Below are 27665 nucleotides of genomic sequence, written 5' to 3' on the forward strand. Positions count from 1 at the left end.
TGGCAGAGCTGAGAAGTGAACCCAAGTCCCAGTCTAGTACCTTAACCACAAGACCACCCATCGTCTTTTCTATTGTCCCAGTTCAGCAAATCACTTAAGCACGAAATTTAAATGTCTTGGTATCAATGGGTTTTAAACATGTGGTATGTGCCCTCTCTGAATAGGGATGCTTTTCTGAATTGAGGGTTCTATAAATATCGTGATGTGTGTGCTTCCTGTAGGGTGACCAGATGAGATGAAGAAAATATCAGGACACGTGGGGGGTGGGAGGTGTCTGCCGGCAGAGGAAAAAAAAAAAGCCAAATGCTGCTGGCCGAGTGCGAAATATCGGGACAAATTGCGTCCTGACCAAAGATTGGGATGGTCCCGATTTTATCAGGATGTCTGGTCACCCTAGCTTCCTCTAAGACATGGATCTTGCTGCAGTAATCTATGTGTAATCTGTTTTTCTGGCTTGATTCAAAGCCCATGAAGTCAGTAGGAATCTTTCCATTGACTTCACAAGGCTTTTTGGTTAGACTCTTTGTCAACCCCAGAATGGATCTTTGCCACATGCTCTGGACAGGTGGTAACACTTGAAGACAACTTGGTTATGTCTAGTCTAGGATAAAATATGTTGTTTTTTAAGAACGTTAGCTGGCATGTCCCAGCTAATATGTTCTAAAACAGTGGAGACAAGGCATGTTCTACTTTAACATGTGCTAGCTGGATTCGTTGAAACGTGGGTGAAGCCCAAATCAAAAGGATCAGCCACTGTGGTAACCTTTAAAAATAGGCAGCATTAGAGTTTCAGTATAATCTGAGCAACTTCTTAGATTCATATTTTTCCTAGAGTAGTACGGTGGCTGAATAGTGTCATAAACTCCTTTCAAAGACTGTTTTGAAATGTCCCGCTGCTGACTCTGAACTCAGAGAAAGCTAAACTAAGACTTAGGCATTGTAAAGCTGCTGCAAATGAAATGTCATTATTTTGCATTGATTTTTACTAGAAAAATCTTACCCTTATAGTATGGCTGTTCTCTAAAAGCTGCTGTAAAATTGTCATCATGAGGTTCTGTGTTTATTGTCTGTTAATGAAAACCAGATCAAACTTAGTCTATTTACAAGTAAGAGGTTTTTTTCTGCTTGCTGCTAGATTTACAAACTCAGTTTAGAATCTAAAAGTCAATTTGTACTCTTTCTGACTTTTGCAACAGCGGTAATAAAGATTCTGCAGTTGGAATGTTGTCAGTAATTCTGATGATGATGCATGAGACATAACAGTATCCAGCTCACTTTCTTTGAATGCTCTGTTATTTCTGCAGTGTTAACAAGATTGAGAAAAAAAGTAAAAATAAATAAATAAATAAAAAAGACAATAGATTTGACCCATAATATATATATGGAAGGCAAATCTGTTGAGTTAGAAGATATCAATTTTACAGTCACTTTTCTGATCATGACTGTACTTGGCTCATCTTTTTAGAAAAAGAAAAAAAGATAAATGTTGGGCATGAAATGAAATCAAATCAATATGTAAAATTAGAAATAACATAATAGGGAACCTTCAGCCTTCCCAATTAACCAGCCTGAAATTCAAATTAATATTTTTATATAGTGTAATTTCTTTAATAAACTGTATTTCTTCCACTTACTTCAATGTTCTGAATTTCTCTGTCTCAGAATAGTATTTGTTATTTAATTTTTCATAATATAACCCTTTGTACTATATTGCATCCTAAATTTCTACATAATGCAACAATATAGCATCATGTGGGTGTACATCATTGCAAACAATAGCTCTGATTATTGTGATTTATCCAAACCACAGGAGTTGAAGGTGAGGTCTGAATGCTGGAAACACATTAGCATCAGTGACAGACAGAAAGGGCATGCTGAGTCTAAGGGTATAACTACACTACCCGCCGGATTGACGGGCAGTGATCGATCCAGCAGAGGTCAATTTATTGCATCTAGTCTAGAGGCAATAAATCGATCCCCGAGCGCTCTCCCGTCGACTCCTGTACTCCACTGCCACGAGGGGCGCAGGCAGAGTCGACGGGGGAGTGGCAGGAGTCGACTCACTGCAGTGAAGACACCACAGTGAGTAGGTCTAAGTATGTCAACTTCAACTACGTTATTCACATAGCTGAAGTTGTGTTACTTAGATCGTTTCCTTGCCCTCCCCTCCCCCATCAATGTAGACCAGGCCTAAGGGACCTAACAATTAAATGCTCTAAACACAAAAGATGTGAACAAATAGCCAGGGACCTTTAAAAGCTGGTCAAATCTGGTTTTAAATAATTAACCTAAATGTAGAATGCTACCTTGTACAAATGCAATGCCTATGTTCAATGTATTGTTGGTTATCTGTTTAAAAAAAAATCAATTTCCATAATGATCAGACATGCTGAATTGTAATTTCCTGAAAGTTCAGGATCCCGGCTAAGTGGAAATGCTTCTGTTTGATTGCTGTGATTATTTGAACCACATGATCTGAGAAAAAAATATCTGTTCATAGCATGGTCTGTTGTCTTATAAATTAAAAGAAAATTTTAGTACAGGTAAGCAATCCTCTTATTGATTTGGAGGGATTTCTTTGCCTGTGCCTGAGTTCATCCCTCTCCTTAATACTGCTAAACCATTCTGCCTTGGGATGAATTTATCCCTGAACTTTTGAAGAAAAGGTTTTTTTGCCTGTGGAATGTACCAGATTGCTCTCAGTAGCATGTATTCTCAAAACATTTTCTTGGGAGTGGATGGACCTGGACTCCCACCACAAAAGGCTTCATCCCCATTCACATTCTGTGCAAATAACTAGAGCATTGCAGACAAGCTTTCAAATAGCATGGCATGAAACAGAAATAAATCTATACTTTTTTAATTCCATCCTCCTTGCTCCCTTTTCCCCTAGTTCCTTCCTTCCCATTCATTTCTACAGATGATTAGCATACTGTGATATCCCAGGTATTTGGGACTGCCCTAGCTACTGTGATGGGGCAAGGCCAGATGGCTGCAGTAAAGTACTGAGGAACAAGTATGTTAGCCCCAGGCTAAACAAGTCCCTAATACCATGGTAACCAAATGGCAGTTGCTCCAGGTTAATCAAGGCACCTGGGGCCAATTAAGATCTTTCTAGAAGGCAGTGGAGATAGCTACATTGATTAGAACACCTGCAGCCAATCAAGGCAGGCTAATCAGGGCACCTGGGTTTAAAAAGGAGCTCACTCCAGTCAGGCGGGGAGGAGCCAGAGGAAGCGCGTGTGAGGAGCTGGGAGCAAGAGGCACAAGGAGCTGAGACTGAGAGGGTGTGCTACTGGAGGATTGAGAAATTATCAGACAATCAAGCATGATCAGACACCAGGAGGAAGGTCCTGTGGTGAGGATAAGGAAAGTGTTTGGAGGAGGCCATGGGGAAGTAGCCCAGGGAGTTGTAGTTGTCATGCAGCTGTTACAGGAGGCACTATAGACAGCTGCAATCCACAGGGCCATGGGCTGGAACCCGGAGTAGAGGGCGGGCCCAGGTTCCCCCCAAACCTCCGAACTCCTGATCAGACACAGGAGGAATTGACCCAGACTGTGGGTTCCACCAGAGGGGAAGATCACTGAGGTGAGCAAATCTGCCAATAAGCGCAGGACCCACCAAGGTAAAGGAGGAACTTTGTCACACTACTGAAAGACACAAAGTGAAAAATCTGAGAAAGGATTATCTTATGGGTAAGGCATTAGGAGATCTGGATTCAATTCTTGGCTCTGCCATAGACATCCTGTGTGATGGTGAGGACGTTTGTCAGGATCAACTTGTGAACCTCTTATTCATATTGTTGAATGGTTACATGTATGAGTAGTCCATTGACTTCCCCTTTGGGACAGAATCTGCCACCTTTAGTCACAGTGAACAGTACTTTATTCCTCAAGTAGACAAAGCGCGATTCACACCGGTGGTTTTGATCGGTAAAACTTCTGTAGTTCATTTTTGTGTAGTTTTTTTCACACCACTGAACAACAAAAGTTTGACTGACAAAAATATAGGGTAGATAAAGCCTTAGACAAGGTGGGTGAGGTAATATATTTTATTGGACCAACTTCTGTTGGTGTGAGAAAGCGTTCGAGCTACATAGAGCTCTTCCTCAAGTTTAGCAAAGGCACTCAGGAGTGTCACAATTAAATACAAGGTCAACAGATAGTGTAAGTAGTTAGGACATATTCTAAGGGACCATTCAAAGTGAATATTTGCTAACTACTTATCCTACACTATCTGTTGACCTTGTACTTAGCCTGAAAATGTACAAAAGTGCCCTCCACTCTCATTCTGCAGCTATTCATCTGTAGTTGAATTCACTTTTTCTTGGGACAGTGATGTCGGGATATGGCTTCATGAGCCACGTTAGTGGCAGGTATGCAAAACTGTATGTAACCACATCTCTTCTGGGGAATAAAGCCCCTTCTTCCCCTCTGTGGTACAATCCTGACCTCCTTAGTATCCTGACATCATGAACTTTTTCTATGTGTTCAATGTTGGTGTTCATTAATCTATCCTTGTAGTCTACTGAGCCTTGAAGAAGGAGTACATACTAACGTTTGTGGGTCACATATTCACTGGTCCCTTTTGGTGGACAAAGTATTGGGATGTGTGTTTCATTGATGGTCCCGACACAGTTCGGAAACCCATCCTCTGAGATCCCACTATAATTTCAGAGACTTTGGTTATGGCAACTATCTGTGGGTAAATCACAGTATTGAAAGTATGTCAAACCTGTACAACCATCACCCCAATGGTTGACTTCCCATCCAAGAATTGGTTTGCAGCTGCCAACCAGGTTGCCAGGTGTTGCCAGCTTCCAAAGGGCAATAGCCACCCACTTTTGCACTGGTATGGGTTTCTGAAAATGGTCTGGAGCTGGAGGATTGGTGCAAGATGCTCACACAGTTCTGTGAAGGTCTACTTCCTCATTCAGATGTTCTGTAGCAAATGGTCATCATCTCAGGTTTCCAAGATTATGTGGTCCCACCACACCATGCTAGTTCTGTAGGAATAGAAGCAGCACTCGCCCAGGTGCATACTGTTGCAATCCCAGCATTCAACATATGTTCCATGGGACCCCAGTGGATTTCTATTTACCCTTTTTGTCAGCTGTCTTAGGCATCTCAAATTTTTCTGGGCCTATTCTGTCCAATATCTGGTACTGGATTGCATGAATATTCGTCCTACAAGCTGAAGCAGAATCATACCATCAGGGATTTGCTCCATGTCTTCAATGAAGTTTGGCAGAAGGGAGAGATGACCGGAAGTTGCCGTTGACAAATGTATGAAGGTGGCGTACAGTACCAGCTACATGTAGCAAGGCAGTTCCCAGAGTGTCTCCTGTGCAGGGGCAGCTCTAGCTTTTTTGCCACCCCAAGCACAGCAGGCAGACTGCCTTCGGTGTACCCACTGCCGAATTGCCGCTGAATCTGCGGGGCCAATGGACCTCCCACAGGAAAGCTGCCGAAGGCAGCCTGCCTGCCGCCCTTGCAGGGGCTGGCAGGGTGCACCCCGCGGCTTGCCGCCCCAGGCTTGGAGCACTGATGCCTGGAGCCGCCGCTGCTCCTGTGACAAAGGACTGTGGGATATTGTCCCTGAAATGGTTGTACTACCATCAAATATTGTAAATAGGCAGTGTGAACATGAGTATATACCTGTGCACAGTGTACAACTGTGACTGGCACAGCATATGTGGACACTCAGAGTGGGTACTGGGGTACGTCTGCTAGCAATACATGGACAAGTATCCAGAGAAGCAGACAAGTGTACATGTAACTGAGGATGCAGATTTAGGTCCTCCTCATGCAAACACTTATGTACATGAGTAACTCAGTCCCACTGAGTTCAAATGTGACAGATTGTTTCCTTTCTTAGCAGTTATGGTTTCAGAGTGCATTGTGATTTTACCATAAATGTTATCAGGGAGAAAAGCTGACATCCAAATATATTGGATGCTTACCAACTGTAAGGAGGATTTAAGTCCAGCAGTGCATTTTAAAGTCCATAAATCTAGGCAGTTCAGACTTCATGTCAGTTTTAACTCTGGCATTTTTTCCTTTCATTTTAGTTGCTCCCTCAATAAAATACTGATTTTTGACAATCTCCAGTTAATTTTGCTCCCTTTGTTTTTTTCTTAGAAAAGAAAAACAGAAAAGTCACACAAACAGAACCATAGAGCATCTGCTCATGCTTATGTGTTTCATAAATGCAGCTCAGCTTCTTGTACTTTTTCTATCAACTTTCATAATCAATCATTCTAGTTTGAAAAACATAAAATCAGATCTGTCTTAATATGCAAGTGTCATCTCTGGTAATGTTATTAATTAAAAAGAACAAGAACTGGATATTAAACTACTGCTTAGTCTACATGGCTTTTGTTTTGTTTTTACACAACATGTTTTTCTCTAGAAAATGTACATATTTGTGTAGGTTTGTTCCATGAAACAAGTTTAATTTTATTTTAAAGGTACGGGCTATCTGTTGAAAATATCATCCAGACCTGGCTTGACACTTCTGGAATACCAAAGGTAAATGCAAAGTATCTTTTCTCAATAAATTTCAGACAATGACTTTTTGTTCAAATCCCTGCCTCTATTATCGCAGGTATGGCACAAAATAAATCTCTGTTTTGATGACATCTGCTCTGCATGCCTTTATACTGTATAGAATGGGACTCACCTTTTTATCAGTTACAGTTTTATCAGTTGCAAATAAGCAGCCAAAGGAAAATCTTTGAAACTTTATTTTATTATTAAATATTCTGATCATTGGAAAGTGTGCTGTAAGGTATTGTAATGAGGTTCACTACATGTAAGAAGCACTGTTTGACGATGTCAATTTGTGAATTACTGTGACAGCCATACGGACAGCAGTAACGTCAATACATATTAAATTTTCTGTACTTTAATATTTCATGAATGTTGAGTATTGATCACAGATCTCCCAATCTGTTACATGAATTTTGTGTTATAGAGAAATATAACTAGCAAAACTTGAATACTAGTAAATCTCCATTCATATTACACCCATAATAAAACCTGAAGAAGAGTTCTTTGTAAGCTCAAAAGCTTGTCGCTCTCACTTACAGAAGATGATCCAATAAAAGATATTACCTCAATGACCTTGTCTCACCCATAATAAAGTAATTCTGTGCATCCTCCAATTTGTAACCACTACTTTCTGATCTCACATGCACTTGTGTAAATCAGGAGTCTTATAACTGAGGATGTGTTGTAATGACTGGCCTATCCTTTCTGATGTGGAAGAATTACACAGAACAGCATGACTATCTTCTGGCTACAAAACAACATAATAGAGTACATGTGATGAATGTACATATTTCTGCAGTACCCACTCATTTTCTGAATAATTTTTTTCCAGAAACATACCATGGCTGTGTTAAATAAGGTCAAGTGTGTTGTTGAATTTGCCACTTATCAGATCAAGAATCAGCAGCCTTCAGGATGTATTGTAGTTTCAGAAGTGACTCACCATAGGATTGTAGCTGCTTTTCATCCTGTGCTAGGCTAATAATGACTTAACACCCATAACTTTGGCCAATGAGTTAAGCTGATATGTAGTGGAATGAGAAGCACTCAGCAGCTCTTAGAGCTGGAAAGCTCCTATAAGTCCACTCAACACCCCCTACCACTTCTGACACTACTGGATTGCTCTTTAAAGCATATTTTCTTGTGTTTTTATCTTGTCTAGTTTTAAAGCGGCGCAGGTGAGGGATGTGCTGGCCGCAGCTTCCCGCTGCCCCCATTGGCCTGGAGCGGTGAACCGCAGCCAGTGGGAGCCACAATTGGCTGAATCTGCCGACACGGCAGATAAACAAACTGGCCTGGCCCACCAGGGTACTTACCCTGGTGAGCTGCGTACCAGAGGTTGACAACCCCTGTAATAGAGTTTGTTGTCAATGAAGATTTTCCTATAGTTGTCACATTTTTTCTTTGTAATCTGATTCCTCTATTTAGAACTTCTTATTCCTCCCTAAATAAGGAATGCTTTTGAAAATGTATATAAACAGTTATCTTTACCCAGCTTCAACTCTCCTTAGCTGTTGTTTAGCAAACTAATATATCCCTAAACCCTTTGTGCACTACTCTGAATGCCCTCCAATTTGTCTACATTTTCTTCTGTCCATGTTGAAATTGAATTCTTTCTTAGTATAGGAAAAATACCATTATTTATTGGCAAGATACTATGAGTGCACTTCTAAATTGCTTGTTCACGATGAAGTGATCGTCCTCAGTGTCACATTAAATGAATATCTCTTTCTCAGTCAAAATATGTAGCCAATATGCTCTTTCATGACACGTTTTCCATTAGTACTTGAACTGGATATATTAAAGTGGTGATATGTGTTCCTTAAATGAAATTTGAAATTTTTGTGTAATCACAAGACTACGTGACCTGTGGCTGAATAATGATCAGTGGAACTAGAGGCTATGTCTACACTGCAAGCACTACAGTGGCACAGCTGCAGCGCTATAGCTATGCCACTGTAGCGCCGTAGTGTAGACACTTCCTACAGTGACAGAAGCAGCTTTTCTATCAATGTAGGTAATCCACCTCCCCAAGCAGTGGGTGGGTCAGTTTAACTGTGGTGCTGAGGGTGTGAATGTTTACATACGCCTGAACAACATAGTTAACTTGATCTAAATTTTAAGTGTAGGCCTGGGCCAGAGCCAGAGGGCCCATGTTCTCTGGAGGAACTGTTATGGGTAAGACAGCAGGGGAACTGAGAAACTAATGGAGTTAGGCTAGAAGCAACACAGCTTTGTAGACAGAGCATGCACGGAATCTAATAAAATTCTACTTGTTCATCTTATCCTGCATTCAGCTTCACTCATTGCTAACAAAACAGTGTCCAAAACAGCAAATACAAAAATCAGATTGCATGAGTTGACAGCACCCTTCTTCCTGTTCCCCTGCCCTCTTGCCCAGCTTGTCTCTTTCTGTTCCTGCTTAGGACTTGATTCCACATTTGCTCTACTTGATTACAGTATGCACTACTCCACATGAGCATGAGTGGCAGAGTAGGGCCACTAATTCTGAATGAACAACTGGACATAGTCTCTAGGAGGAGTTTATTAAGAGTTGGGCCATGTTTATTTTAGTCTTTTTAAACCTTTGTTTCCTTTTTCCTCTGCTGCTTTTGTTTCTTGGCTGAAAATGCTTTTCAGTAGCATTCACAATTATATGGGATTCTATGCATAATCTGTCATTTAAGCCCCATCTTCTAGTGCAATTTGTAAATGAATATACCATGTGCACACTGCTCTCCAAAGATGTAATGTCAAGAAAATTCTTCCACTAGTTGATATTCATTTATTCATGGTTGTTAAAGTTCTTGTTTATTTTCTACCTGTTCTTGCTATTTTCTACATGTTTTAGATTATTTTAGCAAGTGTCTGGTTTTGTATCTGGCTGGCTCTTAGACTGTCCAGTTTGATGTAGAAAGTGAATTGGATGATTAGGGTTATTGGAGATCTGAGGGCCAAACTTCATGAGCCAGTTAAACAATCCAGGAAAAATATAATTCGTGAAATTCCAAGGATCAATGTAAGAAATGTCTTTTATTGGTTTTATAAACTTTTGGAGGATGTTACAGCAATACCTTTATTTACTATGAGTGATAGGTTATTACTAAGGAGAGTTCCTGGCTGTTGTCCCACTTACAAACGTTATAGATTTCCTGTTTCCTATTACTAAGAGAGAATGGTGACAAAGGGGCTCCTAGGATAGATTGCATAGATGATGAATCATAAATTAATAGCTAACAGTCAATTACTAACAAACTAACCAAATCCAAATGTCATTAGAAAGGAGTGCTCCTCTTACACCTCAAGGCCATGTCTACATCTAAAATTTTGCAGCGCTGGTTGTTACAGCTGTATTAGTACAGCTGTATAGGGCCAGCGCTGCAGAGTGGCCACACTTACAGCAACCAGCGCTGCAAGTGGTGTTAGATGTGGCCACACTGCAGCGCTGTTGGGCGGCTTCAAGGGGGGTTCCGGGACCGAGAGAGCAAACCGGGAAAGGAAACCAGCTTCGCCGCGGTTTGCTCTCTCGGTCCCGGAGCCAGCCAGCAAACCGCAGGGAAGGAGACCTGCTTGCTCGGGGTTCCGGGACCGAGAGAGCAAACCGGGAACGCCGCGGTTTGCTCTCTCGGTCCCGGAGCCAGCCAGCAAACCGCGGGGAAGGAGACCTGCTTGCTCGGGGTTCCGGGACCGAGAGAGCAAACCGGGAACGCCGCGGTTTGCTCTCTCGGTCCCGGAGCCAGCCAGCAAACCGCGGGGAAGGAGACCTGCTTGCTCGGGGTTCCGGGACCGAGAGAGCAAACCGGGAACGCCGCGGTTTGCTCTCTCGGTCCCGGAGCCAGCCAGCAAACCGCGGGGAAGGAGACCTGCTTGCTCGGGGTTCCGGGACCGAGAGAGCAAACCGGGAAAGGAAACCAGCTTCGCCGCGGTTTGCTCTCTCGGTCCCGGAACCCCGAGCAAGCAGGTCTCCTTCCCCGCGGTTTGCTGGCTGGCTCCGGGACCGAGAGAGCAAACCGCGGCGTTCCCGGTTTGCTCTCTCGGTCCCGGAACCCCGAGCAAGCAGGTCTCCTTCCCCGCGGTTTGCTGGCTGGCTCCGGGACCGAGAGAGCAAACCGCGGCGTTCCCGGTTTGCTCTCTCGGTCCCGGAACCCCGAGCAAGCAGGTCTCCTTCCCCGCGGTTTGCTGGCTGGCTCCGGGACCGAGAGAGCAAACCGGGAAAGGAAACCAGCTTGATTACCAGAGGCTTCCTCCTTCCACGGAGGTCAAGAAAAGCGCTGGTGAGTGTCTACATTGCATTACCAGCGCTGGATCACCAGCGCTGGATCCTCTACACCCGAGACAAAACGGGAGTACGGCCAGCGCTGCAAACAGGGAGTTGCAGCGCTGGTGATGCCCTGCAGATGTGGACACTCTCAAAGTTGCAGCGCTGTAACTCCCTCACCAGCGCTGCAACTTTCTGATGTAGACAAGCCCCTAGAAGATAGTTATCATTTGTTTATCTAAGTTTTACAGTGTATATAGACAGACATTCAGCAAAGAAGTAACTCCTTCAGGGTCAGTGTTTCTACTGAACTTGTAACTTAATCCTTGGTATTTCTTTTCATGTCTTATCGCTAAGATTTCTGTCTGAATGTGATATTTGTAAGTATTTGATGGGGAAGGCAACAAACAACTGAAATCCTCTCCATTTGTGCAGGTTAGGTACATGAGTAGGCATTGGCAATATGGACTTCTGCTTAGGAGACAAAGTTTATTCAACCCCATAATTTGGCATGGGGTTTTTAGATTTTTTTTTTTTCACTCCATGAAGATGAATAGTGATTCTGTTAGATTAATTTCAAATCTTGTGGTGAATGCTGGTCACAAGAATAACATGCTGTTGCTTTAATGCTCAAACTTGCTACATAACTGACCTCAAACTATTTTTTGGCCTAACAGACCACGGAGACGTGTCCATGCATTTTGAAATCACTGCAGAGTATATAATTGATATTTGAGACATAATCTGAAGAAAGCTTAATTGTTAATTTATGTGTGAAAAATACTCACGCTTGGTGTATAGATATAATTTGAAAAATAGATAGTTGCCCTCAAGAATAGTGGTCCTCTTGGGTTATTAACCTGTCTGAAGAGTGGAAAAATTAAAAATGATCCTTAAAATGCTCTTAATGTATTTAAATTAGCATAGGTCAATACAATAATTGAGCTAGTTGAATCTCTAATAATAACAAAGATGAGACAAACCTTTAGAAATAAAATTCATTGGTGGTATGTCATTTCAAAAATTAGTAGTTCTGTCAACACTCCATCTCATTTTCAGCAGTCTAAATAATACTCAGGAGGATGAGATTTTGTGATGTATAGAAGTGCTCTGAAACAAATTGTAGCATATTGTAAGGTGCATAGATCCAGATGAATCATGAACAGAAACAGACCAAGATAGATTGTGCAAACAGAATGTTTCTGTACACTATTACTTTTGATCATGCCCTTTAAAGGGATATGAAGACAATAACCAAATCAATTAACTGTATGAAGAATTTGATGCATGCAATATTATTTTATATTTGGCAAGTTGTCATTCTATAAAGTGTACTGTAGGTCAATGTTAATTTTGTAGGAAAGCCTTACATTGATCTGAATTAAAGATGGTTCTTCACACATCAATGTTATGAATTTCACTTACATGTTTTTACCGATTGTACTTACGATAGTAATAGGCTAGGGTCCAGAAATTGACACAATTTGTTTATTGAGTGGTTTAGACATAATTATAAATGATTAAATATAAAAAATGCCCCAGACTTGAATTTTAGAGTGTTAAGATGTATGTTATATCACACACAGTTTAAAAAACTCTGATGTGGTTATGGAGAAATTTAAAATAGTATGCCATTTTGATTCTCTGCTGTATTGTGATAATTATTGCATATGATTTTATAATAGAAAATTATGTATGGAGGAGGGTGTGATGGGTTGCACCCCCTTTCGGGAGTGCCACCTGATTTGCTTGGGTCCTACTGAGTCCACCTGTCACACCAGCCTGGGTGTCCATCCCCCCCCCCACCACCACACACACACTCTGTGCTGCTGAGTCAGGCTCTCAAGCCCCCCTTTCCAGCACACACACAGGCAGGGACACTCCAAGCTGTATAATCACACAGAGTCTGCAATCAGCTCTGTATGGGAGGGCTCAGCTCGGGGAATTGCCCAGCGCTCTGGTGCATACCCCTTCTGGAGTATAAACCAAAAATTATATTGTCTTGCGCTGTATAGAGATCTATATAGCATAAATTCATGAAATTTTCCCCCTCTCTCAGTGTGGAGGAAGGATATGTACAGCCTTTTGCCCCCACTCTCTGTTATGAATTGTACAAACTAGGTTTTGGAATAAACAAGAAACAAGTTTATTAACTACAAAAGGTAAATTTTAAGTGATTATAAGGGATATCAAACAGAACAAAACAGATTACTGAGCAAAATAAACAAACATGGACCCTAAGCTTAATTCATTAAAGAAACTGGTTACAAATAGCAATTTCTCACCCTAAATGTTGTTTTAGGCAGGTTGCAAAGTTTCTGCAGCTTAGAGTTCCAGAAATTTCTCTTCACAAGCTAGACCCCTGAGTCCCAGTCCTTTCTTCCCAGATCAGTCTTTGGTGTTTACAGCAGTCATCCTGAGTGGGGATTCAGTGAAGAACCAGTGACCTTGATTAACTCACTCTCCAGCCTTAAATAGAATTTACATAAGGCAGGAATCTTTTGTTTCCCTGTTTGATCCCCACTCCCCTTCTTCGGTGGAAAAGTACCAGCAGTGTTCAAGGTGGTGTTTTGTACCAAGTGACATCATCACATGACCTTGCAGTGTTAAAGCAACCATGAGACAAAACTTATTTGTAATGTCCACAGGAAGGAACTACAGGAAGATGGGCAAGCAGCATCTTCAAAGACTCATTGTCTTTCCTAATGGCCCATCCAGGCTGATAGTTTACTGTCTGGTGGGTGTTCCCCAGGTATAATCACACTTGTAATTGTTACATAGTCAATATCCCTAACTCCAGATACAGAAATGATACATGCATACAAATTGGATAACACATTCAGTAAATCATATCCTTTCCAATGATATCTCACAAGGCACGTCTTGCATCAAATACATCATAGTTATGCCATATTCATATCATAAGCATATTTCTATAAATAATATGGGGCATAACATCAAAGAGGATCTTTTTGTTAATGCACAGAATCTAATTAAGGTTATAACACAGGCTCCCTATGTGACCTGAGCAATCACTTAGGCTAAAATGTTCAAATATTGTGGCTGTTAGGCACGTAAACTCATTTAGATTAATAAATAAGTTCATCTAACCTCTAAAAATCAAATGCCTAATATAGATTTAGTTGTTCAACCTTAGGCGCCATGTTTGAAAATGTTGGCCTTAATCTCTTTGTTCCTCAGTTTCCCTGTTCTTGATTTTAAAGTGCTAGAGAAGTAAGAAGTAGTATTAGTTATTATGCCAGAAAAATTACATCCATGAATACTAAATGAGACTCCTTAGTATAAATCACTGGCTTCAGTTTAGTGACCAGCTAAAAACTTTAAGTATAATTTAATCCCTCTAACATAAATCAGAAGCATCAAGATTCTTGTCTCTCCCTTTAGGTTTTCTTATAGTATAATACACCTCCACCCCGATATAACACTGTCCGCCGGAGCCAAAAAATCTTACCGCGTTATAGGTGGAACTGCATTATATCGAACTTGCTTTGATCCACCAGAACGCGCAGCCTCGCCCCCCTGAAGCGCTGCTTTACCACGTTATATCCGAATTCTTGTTATATTCTCATTTAGGTTCCGTTATATTAGGGTAGAGGTGTATATATCTTTGATTATTAGCAGGTAAATATGCCCAGTGGTCTGTGATGGGATGTCAGATGGGGTGGGATCTGAGTCACTGCAGAGAATTCTTTCCTGGGTGCTGGCTGGGGAGTCTTGCCCACATGCTCAGGGTTTAACTGATCGCCATATTTGGGGTCGGGAAGGAATTTTCCTCCAGGGCAGATTGGCAGAGGCCCTGGAGGTTTTTTGCCTTCCTCTGCAGCATGGGGCATGGGTCACTTGCTGGAGGATTCTCTGCACCTTGAGGTCTTTAAACCACAATTTGAGGACTTCAGTAATTCAGACATAGGTTAGGGGTTTGTTACAGGAGTGGGTGGTTTAGATTCTGTGGCCTGCATTGTGCAGGAGGTCAGACTAGATGATCATAATGGTCCCTTCTGACCTTAAGTCTATGAGCTCTGAATACAGTGGCAGATTAATTAATCTCAATGCCAGAATTGTCAGTTTCTGCTGGAAACTCTGAATGAGTTAGCAAGAAGATCAATTGCTGGCTCTCCCATTCATATTAAGTACAGGAAGACCAAATGCAGTAGCAGGTAGAACTCAACAACTGGTCTCTCAGGCCTGATCTACACTGAGGGGAGGGAGGGGGAAGAACCGATCTAAATTACGCAACTTCAGCTACATGAATAATGTACTCTCTGAGGTGAGTCGACTGCTGCCGATCCCCCGTTGACTCCGCCTGTGCCTCTCGTGGCGGTGGAGTACAAGAGTCGACGGGAGAGTGCTCGGGGATTGATTTAGATTCTGTGGCCTGCATTGTGCAGGAGGTCAGACTAGATGATCATAATGGTCCCTTCTGACCTTAAAGTCTATGAGTCTGAGAACAGAGAACAAAAAGGTACACAAACCTGAATCAGCAATTGCAAAAGGCCTGAAGAGGAAGTTTACTTTAAATATTTTTCTCATTTCTAATATAAATGTGAACTGAATTCCTAAGGTTCGTGCATTAGAATACGTTATTTATGACAAGTTTAATAAAGCTCTAAAAGCATTTTGTGGTTCCTTTTTCTATTAATTGCACTGCTGAGCACAAAAGCTGTGTTATGTGCAGAATGACTGGACTTATCCCTAGTTATGTCTGGTATCTAAAGAACAATAAGAGTTTGCTGCCTGGCTGATCAGTACTGGATCAAATTCACATTCCCAAGCTCCCACTCTCCCACCTACATATGCAGGGGGTGGAAACATAGCAAAGAGAGGGAAGACAGGTCCTTTTTTGCAGAGATTTTGAGCTGAGGCTTTCCTAATATGGATGCAGCTGGGACTGTGTAACATTAAACATTGATTTTAATCCATTGCTTGCAAAAGCATCCTAAGAAAAACAGAGATTAGCAGCCAATTAATTCTTACTTTGCCCATTGTTTTCCTTGGCCAACTGAAACAATTCATAGAGGACTTAAATAGTGTGTGAGTTACCTTGAAAACAAACAGCCTTCTTTTAGGATAATTATAGCAGTAGCCCTCCAAACATAGCCCAAATCTTTCAAGTTTAGAATAACTCAAGTGTTTCCATCTTTTTTGACATTTGTTTCAGCATATAAAATAATAAAAATCAAGAGCTGCTTTAAAAAATAATGTGCCAGCTATTTTTAGTGTAGAGGTGTAGAAGTGGTAGGTATGGAAAATAAAACACTACCTTCCCAAAGCTCTGGGCATCCATCCCCAGTGATCCAGGATATTTAAAAGGTGTGTGTTTGTGTCTATTTTTCAGGGTTTAACCCTGAGGGAAATATCCCAATATTCCAGGTTTTTAACAAGGAATACCTGTAAGTGGAAGAAATTAAGACATAGGGGAAGGATACCTAATACACACACACACACACATATACTTATACTGTGTCTCTTGTGGTGATGTCCATGCCAGCTGCTAACTAACTTGTCCATCTCAATGGAGTGCACCACTCAGGGTATGTCTACACTACCCTGCGGTGATAGAGTTATCACGTCTAGTCTAGATGCGATAAATCAATCCCCAAGCACTCTCCCGTCGACTCTTGTACTCCACCGCCACGAGAGGCACAGGCGGAGTCAACGGGGGATCGGCAGCAGTCGACTCACCTCAGAGAGTACATTATTCATGTAGCTGAAGTTGCGTAATTTAGATCGGTTCTTCCCCCTCCCTCCCCTCAGTGTAGATCAGGCCTGAGAGACCAGTTGTTGAGTTCTACCTGCTACTGCATTTGGTCTTCCTGTACTTAATATGAATGGGAGAGCCAGCAATTGATCTTCTTGCTAACTCATTCAGAGTTTCCAGCAGAAACTGACAATTCTGGCATTGAGATCAATTAACCTGCCACTGTATTCAGAGCTCATAGACTTAAGGTCAGAAGGGACCATTATGATCATCTAGTCTGACCTCCTGCACAATGCAGGCCACAGAATCTAAACCACCCTCTCCTGTAACAAACCCCTAACCTATGTCTGAATTACTGAAGTCCTCAAATTGTGGTTTAAAGACCTCAAGGTGCAGAGAATCCTCCAGCAAGTGACCCATGCCCCATGCTGCAGAGGAAGGCAAAAAACCTCCAAGGCCTCTGCCAATCTGCCCTGGAGGAAAATTCCTTCCCGACCCCAAATATGGCGATCAGTTAAACCCTGAGCATGTGGGCAAGACTCCCCAGCCAGCACCCAGGAAAGAATTCTCTGCAGTGACTCAGATCCCACCCCATCTAACATCCCATCACAGACCATCGGGCATATTAACTTGCTAATAATCAAAGATGAATTAATTGTCAAAGTTAGGCTATCCCATCATACCATCCCCTCCATAAACTTATCAAGCTTAGGCTTGAAGCCAGATATGTCTTTTGCCCCCACTACTCCCCTTAGAAGGCTGTTCCAGAACTTCACTCCTCTAATGGTTAGAAACCTTCATCTAATTTCAAGTTTAAAATTCCTAGTGTCCAGTTTATATCCATTTGTTCTTGTGTCCACATTGGTACTAAGCTTAAGTAAGTCCTCTCCCTCCCTGATATTTATCCCTCTGATATTTGTATAAAGAGCAATCATATCTCCCCTCAGCCTTCTTTTGGTTAGGCTAAACAAGCCAAGCTCTTTGAGTCTCTTTTCATAAGACAGGTTTTCCATTCCTCGGATCATCCTATTAGCCCTTCTCTGTACCTGTTCCAGTTTGAATTCATCCTTCTTAAACATGGGAGATCAGAACTGCACACAATATTCCAGATGAGGTCTCACCAGTGCCTTGTATAATGGTACTAACACCTCCTTATCTTTACTGGAAATACCTCGCCTGATGCATCCCACAACCACATTAGCTTTTTTAGGAGAGAGAGTCCCTTTTAATGCTCTGGCCACTGGAGGAGCTGCCTTGAAGTTCTCAGTGTTGGTTTTGATGCTCGGTTCACACTCTGTGCCAAGATACCTCAGAATCATGAGGAAGTTGGAATGCTGTTGTGCTGAGAGTGGTGTCTGCTTCCTGAGAGTGAACTCCTTCTGTGTATAATACACTGGCCTTGATACTAGTCTTCTCAGTGTCCCTGATTGCAACAGTTTTGATGCAGTCAGTGTCAAGATCTTTCCAGGCTTCTCCTTAGGCACTACTTTGTACAGTGCTCTATAGTCAGGCTAGTGATTCAAGGGATGACAACTTCTATTCATAGAGAAAACATGGGATTATTTTAATGATAAATACATCTCCACAGGAGACAGTGACTCCCTGTATGAAGGGATAGTCTCCCCAAGAGGCTGCTAGCTGTTCTCTCCCATCTCCCTTATTTTGTGGTGCCTAGAGAGAAAACAGATGTTTTGCACAGTGTTGTGTTATATTACCCTGAACTTTGTTTGCTAGATTTCATTTTGAATGCATGGCTTTACCAGGTCATAGTAACATCTGGGCTAACAGGTCTTTGTGGCCACAGGGCTAGATGAGTTGTGGAAGGAGGCTTCTGTCTGGACCAAGTTTCTTTATGGCTACCATTGCCAGGTTTCTGAACTCCTTCAAGAGAGCATTAAGGCTTCAGGTCCTATCCTACATCAAAAAGAATCTCTTTAATGTAGCATGTGTAGGCGTCTTTGCAGATAGTGAAAGAGATGGAGACTGCTTCATATTTTTCCAGTTTGTGTTCCATCCCTTCACTGCAGAGGAAGAGGAAAGATGTTGTTTTTTCTAGACCAGCTTTCAAAGCAATGATGGCTTCAGGGCTGTCCAGTATCTGCTGCTCAGGTGCTCAGTGCTACTCAGTGTAAGTTGAGTGGTCCTTAGCTTTTGCAGCAGGTTCCAAGAAACAGACAGATTTGAAAGTCCTAGAAAATGTTGGCCAAGCAGCCACTGTCTGTTGCCTACCAGGATCTCACTGTTGGATGGAACCACAGAGATTTTTAATTAGGACCCAAGTCACTTCAGACACATGAGCCCTAGTCTTTGTTCTCTGGGCTGTTCAATATCAGGATTCAAGTTACTTCTGGATAGTAGGATTTCAGAAGACTGCATGACCATCCTGAAATTGTGGACCTAATTTCCACAGATGGTCACATTAAAAATCACAATGGTCACAGCCTGGGAATCATCTTTCTCTTCTAGAGGAAGGCAATGAGCTCTACTCAGCGCTCTACTCTCTGGGCTCTGCTGAAGGCTACTGGCACATCGGAAGACTTCCCAAACACCAGAACCCCAAATCATGGCAGAAGAACCATATTTCCAGTTTTGTTTCTTGCCGTTTTGACCTCATTACTGTGTGTTTTTTTGAAAAACTCAACCATTTGTCCTAGTTTACCACCACAAGCAAAAAGGGAATTTGTTCCCTAAATTGGCCATTTGATATATCTGTGACATCACTCTGGATATCCAGAGAACAATCTGCATTGACACCAGGGAATTGGCAGTCCCTAAGGTACATGATGAAGTATTCCAAGTCCCAGTTTGTCCCCTCTAGAGAATTACATTACACAGAAGCCCTCAGCAAGTCCTATCCCTCTGGATTTGGAGGCTGGCACAAATGATATGTGAGAGCCAGCAGGTGTTCAGTTGGACCATGCTTTTAATGTTGGTTCTCATACCTGCAATTGCAATTGTAGCTTTGATGGTATGCTTTCACAAAAGGCTTCTTGAAAGCCCAATAAAAGCAAGGGTACAGGTCTGTGACACCACATCCAATGGATAGACAGCACCTAGACTCATCTGGCCTGGATTCAATCCAAGATTAACACCTAGTTAGCAAGGGATTCCAGCAACTGAGTCCATGCCTCTTATCAAAGTCACTGAAACACAACTTCATACTCAGATAACTCATTCTCTCCAGTTACAGATCATGTGTAGTGGCACCTTGAACAGTCCTGAATATACTAAGGATTCTCAGAGTCCTGGTATCCTAAAGGGAGATACTGACTCATATAGTCAACCAGGCCTTGATATTCCTGCTTCTACTTGCCTATTGGGAGGGAGCGCGATCCCAGAGAAACCAAAACAACCTGTGTCAGACCTTTATGAAGAATCTTTTCACTAGTGAGCAATTGATCATATTTTCTTCTGAGAGGGTAAATTAGAGTTAGGTATCTTTTCCTTGCACCTGATTAGGAAGCTGATACTCTGCCACTCATGATATGTTAACAAGGAATGCCTTTCCCATCCACTCCAGAGAAACTCCAATATGTCTATACACCTACCCTTCTGGTAGTAAGGGAACTTGATGAAGCTCAGGAGAGAAGGATATGCAAGCATTTTATAAACTACTATTACAGGCCACATTAAGTACAGTTCTCATCTGTCTCATAGATGGCCAAGAATTTTTTTCCCCATCAGGCTATGAATCTGGTCTTGGATTAATTGCTCAGTAGGCAGACATGTCAATCCATGGGGGAGGGATAGCTCAGTGGTTTGAGCAGGATTGTGAGTTTAATCCTTGAGGGAGCCATTTAGGGATTTGGGGCAAAAATCTATCTGGGGATTGGTCCTGCTTTGAGCAGGGGGGTTGGACTAGATGACCTCCTGAGGTCCCTTCCAACCCTGATATTCTACGATTCATCCCTACCTGGGAACCCTCTCTCAGATGGCCTGGCTACTAATAAAGTGGCTTGTAACACTGATATGGAGGGGAATTTTCAAAGGTGGTGATCTGAGTGTTCTAGAAGGGGTTTTGAAAATACCTCCACAACATTGTCTGCTTTGTCAGGCTTCTGTCTTTCTTCTCAGATGAGTGCACAGGAAGAAGGATTTTCAGGAAAAGCAAGTCTGGCCTGAAAGTGGTACATGTACATAGGAATGTGCACAAGGGAGGATACTGGTCACATCATGCTAGCAGTGGGAGAGAGCAACGACAGAGTCTCTTGAAGGGCACAGGTGTTTATAGGGACTTAGAATATCTGAGCTCCCTGCATGGAATCTGGACAATCATATCGCCCAGAATATGGATATGCTCAAGAGCTGCTTGATCTCAAATACTGAAAACCTTCCACCAGCAAAGCTTATAGGGACACTTGGAGGACATAGTATGTTTGGTGCATGAGGTCAAAGTTGAACTCCCCAAGACAGTCCACATAAAATATTCTGAACTTCCTTCGTTTTGATTTTTATAATGGTCTGAGCTGTAGTTCATTGGAAGTCTCAGCCCAAGAGTATCATTCATCCCAACCTTTCCAGTTCTAGCCTGCTGCTTCAGTCACATCTCCCAAATTCTGAAAGCAACATGGTTTCAAAGCCCCTAAATCCAATGCCCAGTGGAACACTGGAGCCTCAATTTAGTATTTGAAACTATTATTGTGAGCCATTGGGTAAAGGATACCTTGTATTTTCTGAATCTAAAGTTTGCTTTTGTTTTGGCTATCATGAGAGTTAGAGTAGAGAGTTAGTGAATGTTAGGCCTTTTTTCCATCAAGGAGCCTGAAGTCCACGCCAGCTGGTACTGAGGCCACAGCTTGCCGTTGTTCTTAAGAGAAATTAATCTTCCACTTCAAATAAGTCAAAATGTCTGTCTTTTTTTTGGTCTCAAATCCATTCATGCCTTGGAAAAACAATTACAGACTTGGGGTGAAATCCTGACTCCACTGACATCGATGAAAAAACATCTATGACTTCATTGAAACCAGGATTTCACCCTTTAAATGCAGTCAGGACAGTAAAGTTCTACTTCCACAGAACTTGAACTAAATTGGAAGTTCAATGATGTCTTGGTATTATATTGTGAATCCTACCAAGGGATGCAAAATCTTGTGTTTTAGGAGGATGAAGCCAAATATCTTCCAAGCTTACAGGGCATCTCACCAAGATCCTCTTGAAAGTATAGATGCCATTGCAGAATTATGATGCTAAAACCTTTACAGCTCTTTCTGTCTCTTCTGTATATGTGCTATAGCTTTATCTATTTACCTGCTTATAACTGTATGTATAATGTACTTGTGAGCATTTGTAATGCTGATAAAGAATTGGGGTAATTGAGAGGAAAATCAGACCTCAGGTCTCCAGAGATAAGGCTGGAAGGTCGGACTCAATAGTCCACCTGTCTCTTTCTTCAACTTTGCAGAAGATCTTCTGAAATTCATTTACAGGAAACAGTTTTACACTTCCCTCTTCAGTTCTTTTCCAACCCACGTCTTCTAGTTTCTAAAGAGCGTTGACAAGTCAGAAAGCATTTAAATGGAGTTCACCTGAGATAGGATGACCTTCATAGTTTATCAATATTGAATGTTTCTGCATCACAGATCCTAGACAAGTGGAAGCTGGAGACAGTGTGGTTACAATATGTAAAGGGAAGTACATGCCAATGAAAGTCTTCTATTGATCCAGAAAATGTCATTAGTAGCAATCACAGCTAGAACAGTTCAAAGCAAGTTCCTCCATCTTCATTTAAAGTTAAGCAAACCTCTGCAATACAGATGTATCCTATAGTGTTCTAAACCATCCTGAATGTACATTTTATGCGTAGATTTAGGCCTGGTTTTAAGCACTGGTTTTTAAGCTAAGCCACCAGCTGTCAGGAGGCTTCAGAATATTAGGGACATTTTGCACCCAGTTGGTTTAATGCTGCATCTCTACCCATGTATATCAAAATCCAATTATGCTTTCATCATACTGCTGAAAGTGCAAAGGATTCTAGCATGCTTTTAAATGGGTGGGTAATTGTGTCAAATCTTGTCATTATGTAGGACAGCTCTGCTTGGGATCTGAGAGTATTTCCTTCTAATTGAAAAATGAAACATAGGACTGGATTGTCCCCTTCATTTCTGATGGTGGAGGGAGTTCAGAAATTGCAGGTCAGTTTTGTGAGGCACAGCAAAGGGGTAGGTGGAAGTCTGCAGAATAGGTCTGTCTTTGGAGCAAGGACAGTGTTTAATTTGTGCCAGGGTTTGCCAGGGCTGAGCCGTGGCACCTCTAAGCTTGGCAGTTCATGGCCGTGGCATCTTGGGGCTTGCAGCATCAGTTTTGAAAGTAAAATAAATTGCTTGAGCCCTGGCACCTAATTGCTGGAGCCCTGGTACCTCTTCCTTTTTGTACTGTGTATGTAACAGAACCTAGATGGATCCAGGTCCATGACTGGGGCTCCTATGTGCTACCACAATAATAATAATAATTCTCTTTCTTTGGGATCTTGTGGAAGCTCCTCCACTGGAGCTACATGGGATTGTGGGGGTATGAAGCAGTAGAGCAGGTGGCAAGCTGTTCTCCACCACACTATCTTTCCAAGTCTGATAAGGAGTTAAATCTGTCTGAAGAACCATTAAGTCTAGTTAATGGTTGACTGGAAAGCTGGTGTGCTGTGACCATTGCTTATTACTCTCATCATAATCTTCTTACAGCTACCTTGTGCTTGTCTTTCTGTTTGTTATATTGATGTGTTGTCTCTTATCTTATGCTTAGATTGCAAGCTTGTTGGGGTAGGGGCTACTTGAGTTATGCTATGTACAGCACCTAGCACAATGGGACCCCAACTTCTTATTCGGCCCTCCAGGTGCTAGTGCAATACAAATAATCACAATTCCTGTTGAATTCCCCTAAATGGCTGTGCAGCCATTAGGGGGCAGAGGGGAGCCATCTTGCATGACTTTGCATGTCTAGGGTTATTCCTCCTGGTGGATCTCCAGGATCTACACGTTTGGGAGATTGTCTCCTCTGCAAATCCACTTCTTTAGAATCTCTCTCATATGGTAGGGAAGACGGTGTGATTGATTGAACAACTTCAGTTTCTTGATGCCTGTGACACTTGTTTTCCCAGAACTTTCTCTGTGGGAGGGTATGATCTAACTCAGAAACTGATCTAAGGTTGTTGAATATTTTAAGTGGTTGCACTTATGCCAGGAACATATTTTCCTTTGTTTACATTTATGTTTTTGATCATTCTCTTTTTGAATCACAATGTAATATTCTTTCTCCATTTGAATGCACAGGAAGCTAAAGAGTTACTTTTTGGCAGCTTTCAGAGTGGCAGATCTGTTGTATTTTTACAAAACAGAAATGCTACGTCAATTCACTTTTTAAGGAACCCTGTTGTGAGTGTGAAAAAAAGGGCTGAAATAAGATTTTCCACTGTGATATCTCTTCTAAGAAGTTCTTCTTTATGTAATACTTCATGGCAAAGTTGCTTCTATTTAAAGTATGGAGTTTGATCTTGGCTTTGATCTGAAGCTTTTGATCTTGAAAGAAGGATGTTGTGGCAATAAAGTAAAAAGGGTAGGACAGACTTTTTTTTTTTTTTAAAGGAAAGTGATAAAGTTAAAGGGATACTGTCAAGATTTAGTAGGCATTAATTTGACCTGTCTTACTGTACTTACATCTGTTTGCAGAGTCCATCTAATTCTATATGTGGGAGGGTTTGCTAAAACAAATGCTTTGATGCTCCTTTTTCTTTTCAGAAAGCACAGATTTCTATTTCAAGCTTTCAAGGAATTGTTATACATATCACTAAGTAAAAAATATTTTTAAAAGATTGAAAATACCTTTCCAAGATCTTTTTGATTGAACCAGATGTGATTAATTTACCAATTTGCCCTTTTGTGCATGTTGTATTTAACACTGAAAATTATGAAAGCATAAACAAAATCCCAACTTGTGAATTTTCAGTATTTTCTCTGGCCCAAGTTGCTTGATTTTGCTTTTCCTCAGAATTCACATTGGACTTAAAGATACCAGTTCAGCAAAACATTTAAGCATGTGCTTAAATCCATCCCTATTTAGCAAAGCACCTAAATATGTGGTTAAATTCCATGCATAATTTAACTATCTGCTTGAGATCTTTGCTGAGGTAGAGATGATTGGCTGAATTGGGACCTAAAGGAGGAGTTTGCTGTGCTTTGATATGACTAATACTATGGAAGGATTGTAAGCAAAAAGAGAACTCAGATCTTGCTTTAAAAATACACTTCAGTCTCCAAGGGAGTCACCTGACATAATTTTGGATTCCTTTGAGGTCAAAGAAAATGATTGAAAAATTATCTTAAATATTTAATAGAGTCCTAATCTGTTCCTCGAGATAAGGCCATTAGAGAGTTTCTCTATCTATAAGAACAATATTTGGGGACCTTAATGTTTGACAAAGAAATTATATTTCTAAATGTTGAAATTGTGGCATTCGGTGGTCAGAGAAGAGAATACCTGAAAACCTTCTGCTGGAATAGGATAGGAAGCAGTCCAAACTGAAGCACTGCATGTGAGATTCTTCCACCCCAAAAAATGTTGAGGTAGTTCAGTTCTGGCTCCAAATGTTTGGGAAAATTGGTTCTGTCTCTCTAATGGGTTGAACTGCAACACCCATTCTGAATGCCAGCAGAATGCTGCGATAGTTTGGATCTGGATTCAGAAATCGTGACTCAGAGCGTGTCTTTATAATGAGCTAAACCAGATCACCCAATATCAACACCCCATATAACGTTAAGGAAGTTTGACTCTGCACCCATATGCATATACCCAGATCCATTACTAAGATATATGATCCTTTATCCTGGAGTTTGAATCCAAAAGGTCCTGGAGATGCTTAGGACACTATAGTGAATGTAACCATTTAAATATTCTATGGAGGGAAAGGTTTCCATAGGGAGCAGTCAAATTGTGGTGCCATAGTGCTGGACAAATTAACAGCTGTGCTTCTCTCCACACCTTTATGTCATGGGATAACGGCGTATTCCAGTCTCTATACCTTTAAGGCAGGCTCCTCCTCTCCGTCTCAGCTCTCGGAGGCTGGAATACAGGGGGAGGAGGGTCAGGGGCACCCCCTTAGGTGTTTCATTTCCTAAGGAGGTCTCTAGTGCTGCTCTGTTGAAAGAGGCAGGCAGGGCTCACACCCTCAGCCTGGGGATGCATCGCAAACAAGAGAGGGACAATACAAAATACATGCAAAACAGACTGGCCAGTGCTACTCACCAGAGCGACAGGAGCCACAGCAAAATAACAAATGCCGGCCGCGTGTGCCGTGGGAAGCAGCAAGCGGGGGGGGGGGCTGCTGAAGAGAAGTGGGATCTCAGTGCGGATCTCATATCAAGGTAAACCCACACTCTTAGCCCCACCGCCCCCCCCCAAAAAATTAAGTGTCTGTGAGGAAAAAGCCTGTGTTTTTCTGTGCAGGGGGAAATCAGACAGATTAAAGTTTTGCATCAGATCAGGGAGGCTGTATTTGGAGAGGGGGGGAGCAGGAAAAAGTGAAGCCTATTTACAAGCAGCAATCTCAAAAACCTGGATAAACATGCACTTTGTTTCCCTTTTAGCCTTTGCTGGAAGAGTGTCAGACTTGGGACCAGTGTCGATTAGTCCAGCAAGTGAATGATGAGGTGAGGAAAACGCTTTCATTTTGCAGTTCTTAATTATTCGTGTTTACTGTTTTCTCTTCTCACCTCTGTCCTTGCAAAGCTGCCTCCTGCCAGGTTTCCCACCTGATTACCTCTTCCTGTGTTACTTTTAAAATAATTAATGTTTATAAAAGGTGAATATAAACGTGTTTATAAATATCTAAGGTGTATTAATATTTATTAAATAATAACTACCTGGTCATTTAAAACATTCATTGCTGTTCAGGAAGAATAGTTGAGTGGGTGGCTGAAAATAAATCTGTTATCTGAAGCCAGGTTGTAAGAAATAGAGAGTAGAGACTTTCCCTAGGATTTTTGCACACCGATGATAACTTTCCACTTGGCACCAACCATGCTTTCTTTATGCTAAAAAACTTAAACTGAACAAAGCTTGTTTAAACAGAGAGCAAAAAGGAAAATATGCTGCATAAGATGAAGGGGAAAAAACCCACTTTGAATATGCACAAGTGTCTAACTGGATTACTTAAGAGCATGTCCTTCTAGACTGGAAAAGTGGTGTGGGGTTTTTTTGTTTTGTTTTTTTAATTTCTTTCCAATGAAGCAATGGAAAAATATGTCTTCAGTCTGTTTATAGTTTCTTACTCATGCTGGATAGCTGCACTCAGGTCGCGTCTTCCTCTTTAAAAAGCGCTATGGTTTTGAACTGCAGGTCACAAAATGGATTCAAGTAAACCAGAGAGCCAGAAAAAGGAGCAAGAGGAAACGAAGGCAGGATGAAGTGACTTTCCAAAAGGTGAGAGTTCCTGATGTGCATTTATGTGATGGAATAAAAGGAAGTACATCCTAAACGTTTTCAAGGGACACGCTTTAAAACATTCAAAGAACCATATTCTTCTACTATGCTGACTAAACAGACAAGAACACCATGAATTGATAAAGTTTGAACGTCTGTGTGTTTGCTATGCAGAGAAACTAAATTCATATTTAATAAAGAGAGCGAAAGGCATTTTGAGGTAGAAAGATAACACTCGAAAGGTTATGGACAGTTACTGTACATTTGTTTGCCAATGAAAAGACATGTTAAACTACAATTAACTGAAAAACATTGTTTTTCACTCTTGAGAGCAGGTTAATAGAAAACGTAGTTGGTGTCAGTGGCACTTAGACAAGTACAAGATGTACAGAAATAAATGTTATGACTACATTGCTGACACATTTTTTTTAACGTGTGGTTTGAAAGCGTCTTCCAGTTGTAGTGGAGAGGGATTCCTGAAAACATGATTGCACTGGCTTGGCTCCTAAAAATTCTTTACAAAAGGGTGTTTTTGTTTTGTTTCTTAACTTAGTATGTTCTAAACTAATTCCAAAGATTCTTAACCCTGTGATTTTAGGTAAAGAATTTTGCTGTAAAGCTATAATTTTAAACATTTAATTTACAGTGTAGATAAGTAACAAGCTGACTTTTCTATTCAATAGCTCTTCTTTGCTGTTTTTTTAATTGCTATCTAGAACACAAAGCAAT

At 41.4% G+C, this 27665-nt stretch overlaps 1 protein-coding gene across 7 annotated transcripts in view; it reads left to right on the forward strand.

The window, feature by feature from the left end:
- AOPEP (aminopeptidase O (putative)) overlaps window positions 1-27665 on the forward strand; it is a 350923-nt gene that overhangs the window by 221710 nt on the left and 101548 nt on the right. For all 7 annotated transcript variants that reach the window (XM_030566094.1, XM_030566098.1, XM_030566100.1 and 4 more), the window contains 3 exons: window positions 6471-6531; window positions 26102-26164; window positions 26853-26936. In XM_030566094.1, the coding sequence (XP_030421954.1) occupies window positions 6471-6531; window positions 26102-26164; window positions 26853-26936 (208 nt within the window). The remainder of the gene's footprint in view (window positions 1-6470; window positions 6532-26101; window positions 26165-26852; window positions 26937-27665) is intronic.

Source organism: Gopherus evgoodei, chromosome 6, assembly GCF_007399415.2.
Source record: "Gopherus evgoodei ecotype Sinaloan lineage chromosome 6, rGopEvg1_v1.p, whole genome shotgun sequence".
NCBI classification, from domain to species: Eukaryota; Metazoa; Chordata; order Testudines; family Testudinidae; genus Gopherus; species Gopherus evgoodei.